At 38.3% G+C, this 11529-nt stretch overlaps 1 protein-coding gene and 1 pseudogene across 1 annotated transcript; both read right to left on the bottom strand.

The window, feature by feature from the left end:
- Positions 1-2202: 2202 nt before the first annotated feature.
- Positions 2203-9409, bottom strand: LOC119504860 (zinc finger protein 596-like). The gene is made up of 5 exons (XM_037797452.1): positions 9396-9409; positions 7142-7347; positions 6317-6406; positions 5719-5801; positions 2203-5281 (listed from the first exon to the last, which is right to left on the bottom strand). Exons 2-5 carry the CDS (start codon positions 7212-7214, stop codon positions 3890-3892), a joined length of 1638 nt encoding a protein of 545 aa, XP_037653380.1. The 5' UTR covers positions 7215-7347; positions 9396-9409; the 3' UTR covers positions 2203-3889.
- Positions 7221-11529, bottom strand: part of LOC119504861 — a 69297-nt pseudogene continuing 64988 nt past the window's right edge.

The following is an 11529-nucleotide window of genomic DNA, read 5'->3' as shown; positions in this document are numbered from 1 at the left end:
GATTGAGTCATATCTCCATGGAAACACAAACAAAAGTTTCCAAACTAACCAACACTAATACATCTGCCCCCAGAAGGTTGTGTTAAAGGACATGGGTTTTGAGGGGACAAAATATATCCAAACTGGCACATTCCACCCCTGGATTCCCAAAAGACCTATTCTTTCCAAATACAAAATACATTCATCCCATCACAATATCACAAAAGCTGAAATCCATTAAGTAACAATAGATAAGTACAAGACCCCATCAAAATCAGTCACAGATGTGGTCTTGTCCTAAAACAAATTTCTTTCCTCTCTGGATGTGGACCTGTGAAACCTATAACAAGTTATCTGCTTCCAATATATAAAAGAGGGACTGCCATAGGGTAAACATTCCCATTGCCTAAGGAGAAACTGAAAGGAAAATGGTTCACTGTACCAAAACAGTTCCTAAAACACACAGGGCATGCTTCATTAGATTTCAAAGTCTGAGAGTCATTTATCAAATGATGTTTTATCCTTGAGGCTTGTGAGAGGAGTCCAACAATTTCCAAAGTCTTATATGGCAGCCCTTTTTTCTCCAAATGCTAGGTGAGATCTCCAACATATCCATGCACTGGGGAAACCACATCCTTCTCAGCCCCACACACCACAAGCACCAGGGTGGCACCCAACTTTCTTCCATCTCCAGGGAACATGCTCAACCCTATCTAAACAGGGTCAACACAATCACCAGAAAGTGTGCTCCAATCTCTCTGAGGCCTCAGGCAGCAGCACTCTTCCTGAGCATTGAGGCAGAAGGCCCATACTCTGACTCCAGGGCAAACTCACCCTTTCCATGTTCTTCAGTTGCTCTTCTGTCCTTTCCAGAGATTTCTTGACCCCAGATCTCAATTTCCATGGTTCTGTGTTTCAAGAAATTTTACCTCCAATTTTTTTCTCCTCCATTTCCCCCAGCCCAAACTGGTAGTGGTTCCATTTATACAGATATTGCAAACAATTGTTTGCTTGGTGCAAGCATACAGGGGTCAAAACCATCAGAAAATCAGACTTTCTACAAATTATTTCTTGATAACACCATCTCAAATCCTGGCTTCTACTGAAATGGCAGTCAGTTTCCATGTATGGTTAAATCCTCACATGGGGCACTATACTCTGGGGTATCACTTCCTGGTAGCCCAGAGTTTTACAGTCTATTGATTACTTGTTTCTTTGTACCCAACATTCAATTCTTAGCATATCCCTTTCCTCTCACATTTTACTATAAGCTTCAAGGGGAAGTCAGGCTGCATTTTCAACTCTTAGTTTTGAAATCTCTTCAGCTAAGTATCCAAGCTCATCATTTTCAAATTCTGACTTCCATCCAAAAGCAGGACTCATTTTACAAAACTCTCTGCCACTTTAAATCAATGATAGCCTTTCTTCCATTCAACATTTCTGTTCAAGACCACATCAGAGCTAGCTTTAGAGTCCATATTTCTAGCCACAATCTACTGAAAGCCATAATGGTGAACTGGTGACCAGACTTCAAGCAGCAGGCAGGTAGAAATGCTGTCTTCATTCTGGGTGGCTGATGTTCACAAGCTTCTTCTGTTTTCCAGGCACAGGGAGAGAAAGAAGCAATCCCTGCAGGAGCATTGCAGGCAGCTGAGGGGATTGCAGGGACTGCCCAAGTGGCAGCCACAATAGCCACTGCATATGTTCAACATGCTTGGGCTGGTGTCCCTCAAACCACATTAGCCATCATCATAGGTGCAGCTCTTGGTGTCTGCTGCAGCCCTGTGTATCTCTGGAGTTCAGAGATATGGAGTTATTCTTGGAGCCTGTCCTGGTTTCAATGTATTATGTCATCAAAATGCCATGTCTTTGATGCAATCTTCTGGGGATGGATATATTAGTGTTGATGAGGTTGAAAGCTCTGGATTAGATTATTTCCAATGATATGTGACCCACCCAACTGTGGATGATAACTGATTAGACAATTTCCATGGAGATGTGGTCATGTCCATGCAGTATGGGTCTTGATTAGTTTTCTAGAGCCCTTTGTAATAGTTCATACAGGAGCTTTCTGTTGCAGCTATTTTAAAGACAGCTGTTGAAAGCTGATGCTGATATTTGGAGAACACCACTTTGAAACACAACCTGGGAGCAAAAGATGCCAGCCACATGCATTCCCAGGTAACAGAGATTTTTGGGATGCCATTGGCCATCCTTCAGTGAAGGTAACCTATTGTTGATACCTTACCTTGGACATGATTATGGCCTCAAGACAGTAACTTTGTAACCAAATAAACCCACTTTATAAGAGACAATCCATTTCTGGTATTTTGCATTCTGGCAGAATTGGCAAACCAGGACACAGCCCATGGCTGGGAAATGTCATGGGGCAAGTCATGCCCAGAACTGCCCAAACACCCATCACCTCAGCCCCCTTAGAAAGTGTCCCATCATTGCCACTGCCTGAGCCACCCTCCTGGAGATAGATAATGACAACACATTTTTAATGCATGACATGAGCAAATTACTGATCAGGATTATGGGAATTTTCCATTCCCATGTCCCCAAATACCCCAGGGCTTATTATTCTAAGATTGAATTTTACTTCCATTTTAAGTTGAAAGACCAATAAAAACATTTAAAAGGGAAAATGTCTGCATCACCAGAAATGACTCCCAAGTAATCTGTTTATCTATGTTCTGTTCATTATTGCTTTATACATACTTGTTAACAGTATATAAGAATTATGACAGCTCATCATTGGTTGTACATTTGTCAGTTAAAATTTAAAGATATTTTCTGATTTAACCTAGTCAGCATAATTATGTTTATAGAGTTTAATGAAAAAATAGAAGTTGAAAATCAGAATTTTCAACCAGTTTTTACCTCATAAATATGTTCATGTGCTAATCTGTTAAAAAGAACTGATTTCCCTGCCTACAACTCATTACAAAAGTCTGCATTTAGCAGTTCCAAATCACCTCACAATTCTACATTTTAATTTATTTTTCATTAATATGTCAAAAGGAAAAACTCTGAATTCATGTCTGAATTTTGTCATAAAAACATTCTTGATAGTTATTTTTCCCAGTCTGATATTCCTGGTGTGAAATGCAGCTGAACATTTTTTCACCTTGATTTTAGTGTTGATGTTTCCTCAGTATGAGAAATTTAACAATTGATGGGTAAATTAAAAATGCCAAAGACATTTCTTCATTCTACATACACATAGAATGTATTATACAATGTGAAACTTCACATGTATTCTACACATTGCTTTGTAAGTAATTTCTCACAGTTTTTCATTGAGTAGCCAATCCATCAAATATTATCTCTTGTTCTCCTAGAATATCCTCCTCCTATTAAGGATATTTCTGTCCATTTTTATGGCTTAGGAGTCATTCCTACTCTGAGCTATACTTGTATAACAAAGGATGGAGCTAAGCTGAAATTTATTATAGGTAATTACAGACTTTGAGTTCATTCTAAAATAAGAAAATCATGTTATTTAAAGATACATTGTAAATAAAAGCATTTACCCATTTATTACATTGAGAAAAATTTATTACACTACTGTGTGAATTCTTTTATTTTAAATGTTAAAGCTATGGCTGAAGATTCTTCCATAAGCAAAACATATTTAATGAGTTCTCTGATGTCCAATAGCAGAATAATGTCTAAAGGTTTTCCTACTTAGATGGGAGAAATGTTTTCTCCTCAGTGTTAATTACCTTATGTCATCTGAGACTATCAGTGAACCACTTCCCACATACATGGCAGGTGTATAGTTTCTTCTCACTGTGAGTTCTTTCGTGTAACTAGTTTACCACATAAATGGAAGGATTTCCCATATAGATGGCAGACTTATAGTTTCTCTCCAGTGTGAGTTTTTTCATGTTGCCTAAGTTTATCATGTATATAGAAGGATTTCCTGCATAGATGTCAGATGTGGTTGCTCCCAAGTGTGAATTCTTTCATGTCGCCTAAGGCTACCAGAATGACTGAAGGATTTCCCACACATACTGCAGACATATGGTTTCTCCCCATTGTGATTTCTTTCATGTTCCCTAAGGCTACCACAATGACTGAAGGATTTCCCACACATACTGCAGACATATGGTTTCTCCCCAGTGTGAATTCTTTCATGTCGCCTAAGGGCACCACAACAACTGAAGGATTTCCCACATATATTGCAGACATTGGGTTTCTCCCCAGTGTGAACTCTTTCATGTCGCCTAAGTGCACCACACTGAATGAAGGATTTCCCACATATATTGCAGATATTGGGCTTCTCTCCAGTGTGAATTCTTTCATGTTGCCTAAGTGCACCACACTGACTGAAGGATTTCCCACACATACTGCAGACATATGGCTTCTCCCCACTGTGAATTCTTTCATGTCGCCTAAGGGTTTCACAACAATTGAAGGATTTTCCACATATATTGCAGATATTGGGTTTCTCCCCAGTGTGAATTCTTTCATGTCGCCTAAGGTTACTACAATCATTGAAGGATTTCCCACATATTTTGCAGATATTGGGCTTCTCTCCAGTGTGAATTCTTTCATGTTTCCTAAGTGTACCACAATGACTGAAGGATTTCCCACACATACTGCAGACATATGGTTTCTCCCCATTGTGAATTCTTTCATGTCGCCTAAGGATACCAAACTGAATGAAGGATTTCCCACACATATTGCAGACATAGGGTTTCTCCCCAGTGTGAGTTCTCTCATGCTGTCTGAGTTTAGAACTATCAGTGAAGTCTTTCCCACATACATGGCAGACATATACTTTTACTTCAGTATGAGTTCTCTCACATTGTCTGAGGGTGGTACTATCCATGAAATCTTTCCCACATCTGTGGCAGGCATATACTTTCTCCACATTGTGAATTCTTTCATGTTGCCTAAGGTTAAAATTTTGACTGAAGGAATTCCCACATAGATGGCAGACATATGGATCCTTCACAATGTGAATTTCTTCAAGTCGTCTGAGGGTAGAACTACCAGTGAAGTCTTTCCCACATAGATGGTAGCCATGTGGCTTTCCTCCAGTGTGTATTTTCTTAAGTTGTCTAAGGCCAGAACTACTTCTGGAAACTTTTCCACATAGATGACAGTTATATGACTTACATCCAGTGTGAGTTTTCTTATTTTGACCAATGAATGAAAGATAATTGAGAACTCTTTGAAATTGTTTGTTTATATTGTGTTTCTTTCCCATGTCAGTCATTGTGGAGTGAGTGAAGTAGTCTCCCAAATCATTACTTTCAAGGGGATCCTCTTCATTGTGAGAAATCTGCTGGTATAAATGATGAGAGAATGTTAACAAGGTGTCCATGTATATTTATTAAAATAATTCTCTAGTCTAATCATTCAGAGAGTCTCCAGTTATCCTTCATTGTAATAGTTCCATGTACACGGAGTACTACATTCTTGTAGGGACAGAATTTCTCTTTTGCATCTCAACGGCAGAGCTATCTAATTAATTTTGAAAACTTCATTATGTTTCAAAGAATAGGTATATGAACCATTTTTATGTAATTGTCCTTTTATAAGACTTCAGATTATGGTTTTGAGCTCAGGTTAATTTTTTGCTTAGTTGAAACTATCCACAGCTTTTTGATGGGAGAGTGAATAATACCATCTATAATTACTCAGGTGATTGTGATGATCTCCTAAATTATTCAATCCTATCTCTCTAATTGGGAGACAGATACTCATGATCATGAAACTTACCTTTGTCTGGTTAGTAGATGTGTCTTTCTTAGAGATATGTTGCAAGGTTATCATTTCTTCTTTTTTATGGTCATTCTCCCTGCCTGGAAAAATTTTAAAAGCATTATAGAGAGGCATAAACAGAATGAAATGTTTGAAAACCATCAGTTACCATGTGATTACTTTTCAAATATTGTCATTTAGATTGGATAACAATGTAAAATTAAGGTGTACTTTAGGATGTAGAAACACTATTCTGGAAATTGACAAAATATTTTCAACATCAAAGTAAGGGAAAATAAGATGGGATATTCAGTGGTAAAGAAAGGGAAAATCCTCAAACAGGAGGACCAGAACACAGGGCATTATGTGAAACTTTAACTCCTGTAAGTACACAAATATCCTTTCCCTAAGCAAAAGACAATCACAGATGGATTCTTGAATAGAAATTTATACATGTATGGAAAAATTAAACAGTTGAGATTTTCCCTCAAATTCATAGCCTACATTTCAGAGAATATCATTCAGTTTGGGAAATCTTCTTCTGTTACTTCTAAGGACCTGCTCACTCAGTGACAATGCCCCTCCTCATAGTGAAGCACAAAGTCTTAGAACTCACCTGGACTCTGTACTTGGAGAAAACTTAATCCTCTCCACAGTTCTCCTTGTTCTGACTGTGAAAGCTCTTCTGATATGCAGACCTGATACCCTATTTTTGAGAAACAGAAACATAGATTTTGAGATCTGTAGTGATATAAGTTCATGATAATCAAGTCCAGGGCAGACTATGAGGAACAGAAAGTAAGCTGTTATGAACAGCACAAGGATGTATAATTTAAATACAGTATATTCAAAATCCTTTTCCTGCAAATGATGATTCTTTACCTTCAGTGAAAAACACTAAGGATATATTGATGCCCATGCCTAAATTCATGGACTACAGTGTCCTCAATACTTTCATACCAGGAGAAATTTTGATTCCAAAATGGTTGAAGTATATTTTATAAAGGCATCCAGTAAACATACGCTCAACACAAACAATCTATGTTCCATGTGGAAAATACTGTGCCTTCTGTGTGCCAAAACTTCACTACAGTCCCTAGTGGATAATAATTATCTACAGAATATTTATTTTGCCCATAGAAATAACATTTATTGCATTCTCACATTGTTATTAATGTTGGAGATTGAGCAGCAAGAAAGACCTGAAATTTTAGAGCACAAAATCACATGCCACTGGTGGAACACATAAGATATAAGGAATAAACAAAAACACAATGTTTCTTTTAAGTATCCATAAGAGTTATGAAAGAATCAGAGTAGAGATCAGTGTGGCACATGGGGCCATTGCCTAGATACTTGAACAACTTGATGCTAGATTAAATAGATGGATGGATGGATGAATAGATAGCTGTATAAAGATAGAATATTTTGAGAAACTCACCCATGAACACCAGATGATTGATATTCTCCAGCATAACATCTCTGAACAGCTTTCTCTGGTTCTTGTCCAGCATGGCCCACTCTTCCTTGGTAAAGTTGATAGATACATCATTGAAGGTCACTGATTCCTAAAATGATGTAAGACTTTTTGGTTCAGTCAATGCCATCCCTACCAATATCCAGAGTGCATTGGATGAAATGAGAGCCCTGAGGAAGGGAGGTGGTTGTGTACCAAATGCTCAAACTGTGATTGGGATTCCAGTTAGATCATTCTTACTGCTTACCCAGCATCTATCAGATACACTCACAGAGACATATACTCTCTGAATACATAAAACTTCACCATAAGGCAATATTGCATACCATGTGGAATGATATAACCTGAGAATTTGCCAAAAAATCTGATAATAATAACTTCCTGATGGTGGTCATACAATTTCTCTTGAGAATTCATAACTAAATCTCTTTCATCAAATTCAAGTAAATCCACACACTTCTCATAAGGGATATTTTGTGTTATGCCTCAGAATCCATCTTATTTTGGCCAAGACACTGTCTCAACACTGACTTTTGGGCTAGCTAAGAATGTTTCATCCCTGCAGACATAACTCCCCAGGTTTCAAACCTAAATCTTTGGTCATCTGCCTCATCACTGACATGCTTCACTCAGAATGCACAGGTGGTCCCAAATTGTAAGGTAATCATCCCCACTAACCCGGGTCCCTGTGTACCCTTCCCTTTTCACAGGTTTTTGCTTTAAACTAACCAATCACTGACTCCTGTGGAAAATCTAATTACACTTTTGGCCCATATTAAAAGCACAATACTGAAGGTCCCTTTTGCTCAGGTGTGTGTTTCTCACACAGAAGCAGGGTTGTTCATGTTTCTCACTGGCTCCACATGGCAACCCTCTCTCCCTAGGGTCTTGGAATAATGAACTACTTTTTCATGTATTATTCTTACACTCCCCAATTATGTAATACCTGATGTGCACTCAGATACAAATATAAAATCCAGCTTCACTAATTTGAGGCATCTGCAATGACCTCAGTTTCCCTGTCTAGGAAATGGTTTAACAAAATGCAACAAGTTTTGAAAAATCCAATGAGGTGATGATTCCTATGTAATCAATACTTGTTAAGTAAAAGTGAGAAATCTACTATTCATTAAAATGGAAGATATAACTGAAGCAAAGTACGTAATTCTGCACAAGTGTACAGTCTTTATACAGAACTTCAGAACAGTATTATTCCTCTTTCACTTCTAAAAACTCAGGTTTTTATTATGAGATATGAGGGTTAGCTGTTTAGTAGGAAAAATGAGGGCTCCCTGAAATGACTATACTAAATGACAGTCCTAGGGTGACTCTTTCTGTGGTAGAAGTCCTCCCATACTCAATATTTACTGGACCTCCAAACTGGAGATTACATTGTGTCTCTTGTATACTCATTTTGATTCTGTTCAGTGACAAATAAACATGATATTTGTTCTGTTCTCTTGATAGTTCTTCAAATATTTTCACTGGTCCTAAAATTTTACTATACATACAATACTCCTTCTGTGTGCACAGCTTAAAATAAGGAAACAATGTTACCTTTTCATTGCTTCTACTTACAAAGTTGTACCCATGTTTTTTAAAAGAGAGAAAATGGTTAACTGTGGACAAGATGGTAATGAGAATTTCAAACATCTTTTCAAAATGTGAAAATATTCTCTCAAAACTGTAGGAAACATTGGACAAATAAATACATTCCTTTTCATTGCCTTTACTGTCCTCTTTCTTGTGCTCTCCTGAACAGGGCATAGTCCTGACCCCATCATTCATAACACTGAACTCATTGAGCTCACCTGATGAACCATCTGCCTCCCTATTGGACAAAGTTGTGCAATTTCTCATCTCTATCCCTTATGTTCACCACAACCCTAAGCACAGCAATACTACCAATATAGTGAATGAGTGAATTACTTCCACACTGAGTCCATAGAATGCATGAGGAAAATAAATCCTCTCATATCTCTTCTGTGAATACACAGCTTTAATAGAGTCTGGACAAATTAGTGTAAATGGTGGAGAGATTATTTCTTACTCACTCTCTTGCCCACCATAATTATAGCAGAGTCCTGGGTATACACAGTGGATCTCAAATATGTGAGTACCCCATGAAGGTACTTAGAATGTGCCAGACCAGTTTGGGAAATCTGCATATCTTGGAAAGGGTTAAATTTCAGCAGATATAGCAATTCCCACTACTCACCACTGGCTTCATTGTCAGTAGTTCTGCCACCAACTATCTTCCTCTGAGTTTTCACTCTCAGACAGTTCAAGCACTAAACATTCAAGCTGAGGATGGAGCAAGAAGCCATGAGAATCAAAACTTGTCCTATCACATATACCCAATCCTTCATCTGTAAATACTCCCCCCCCCCCCCCAGTTCAACCAAGAGAAACATGTAGTCTACTCTAAGAGAAACAGGGGAAGATCCTCATCTCCTAAACTCATACATAAGGTGGCTATGGATTATGTTGCTAATAATAAAAATGTAACTACAGATATCTTATAAATAATAACTTAAAAATCATTGTGTTTCATGTGTTAATTATCCCATGGTGCTTGCAGACTTTCAATCTCTCCATGATTCAAAAATAGGTATCTTACTTGAAGAGTTAGGCTGCTTTGCATCTACCCAGGATCTAGAACCAATTACAGCTTCTTAACTCAGCTGTGAATGAACTTCCTTAGGCATTTGGTAGCCATGTAGCCAGTAGTTCAAGACTAGGAATCTCTGAAGTGCGTAAAAGTGCAGACTGTTGTCTGGAGGTGAAAGTGTATGTTTTGGAGGGAGAATGCATCTCATTCTGGGCACTGGGAGTCACATTGAAGAAATCCCAAATCAAAATAGTGTCACCATGGGAGCTGATGATGATTTGAAAGTCATCAAACTGAAGCTGAAACACATAACCAGAATGTTCCACCAACATGCACAAACACAAAGTACTTGCTGGTGTGCAGGGGTCAAGAGTGGTTTGCAAGTTCCAAACGTTAATTTTCCCACCATAGGCCCTGCTGACAATCCTCTTGTTATCAAAGTGGATGCAGTGGACCAATTCTTTATGTCTCTCTAGGACTCTTAAACAGGTGCCACATTCAATATCCCATAGCTTTATGGTATTATCTGGTGATCCACTAACAACTAGCTGATCCCTGCCTTACATGTACCCATTCAGAGTACAAACAAATTCACTTGTACTCTTGCCTCACACTTTGATGGTTCTGTCACCAGAGGAACACATGATGCACTTATCAAAGTCTACCACATTGACAGTAGTGCAGTGGCCAACCAGGACACAGCTTAAAGTGATATCAGTGGCAGAAGCCATGTCCCACATGGTGATTAAGTGGTCCTTGGAACAGTTCACCATGAGTCCATTGCTAAGTGTAAGAGCAATATAGTCTCATTGTGGTGGATCAGCATATTCAGAACTTCACCTGTGTTCACATCCCAGACTCTTACTGTAGAGACTGAAGAGCCAGCTACAATGACATGTTCATCATATTGGAGACAAAGGACAGAACCTGTGTGTCCCATTAACACTTTCAAATATTCTAAACTGGTTTAATACTGAATCTTAATAGAATTATCTCATAGGCCACTGATAATTTTTTCATCACCATACAGTAAACAGTAGGCACCTTTACTATTTTCAGAGTGGCACTGAATCCTCTGCAAGTTGTGTCATCCACACCACCAGTTAGATTCTATAGTCTCTATATAATGGATAATCTTTGGGTATAATGACCTACAAAATGAATTGGGAGGGCCACCTGTGAGTCTGTTTTTAAACAGGTACTGATCCCACCCTCTTTTTCCCTGAAAGTCCCTTCCATAGAGGTTCTGTGCATACAATTCATTCAATCATCTTCTTCCAAAGAATTCCTTCTGAGATCACTCATTGCCATTCTTTACAAACCAGTTCTGCTGCACACAGAGACCTGGAATCTAGGTAGGAAAGAATGTTTTCTGCTATGTGATCTAAGGCTTGCTCTGGTAAACCAGTAATAAAGTCCTGCTGCAACTTGGGCTTCAGGTAAGAGTTGATATGTCCATGCTGATAGTGAAAATGTTCCACAAATTCCACTTGATCTGATTCAGAGCACTGATCAAAATATTTAATACACAAGTCTTTTTTCCTTTTGATAATTTCTATCTGATGGCCTCTTTCTGGAGATGATCACAGATGATGTTCCATTATCTTGAAAATATTTTGTACTTCAGATCCACCAATCCAGAATGAATGGGTGTATTCCCTTTCAGACTAGTCTGAGAGAAGACAGCAGTCAATTATCTTCCAAGATTCTTTCTGTTTATGGTATCCAACTTTCTTCAACA

The sequence above is a fragment of the Choloepus didactylus genome, chromosome 10 (genome assembly GCF_015220235.1).
Source record: "Choloepus didactylus isolate mChoDid1 chromosome 10, mChoDid1.pri, whole genome shotgun sequence".
NCBI classification, from domain to species: domain Eukaryota; kingdom Metazoa; phylum Chordata; class Mammalia; order Pilosa; family Megalonychidae; genus Choloepus; species Choloepus didactylus.
This window is presented reverse-complemented; position numbering and strand designations above follow the sequence as displayed.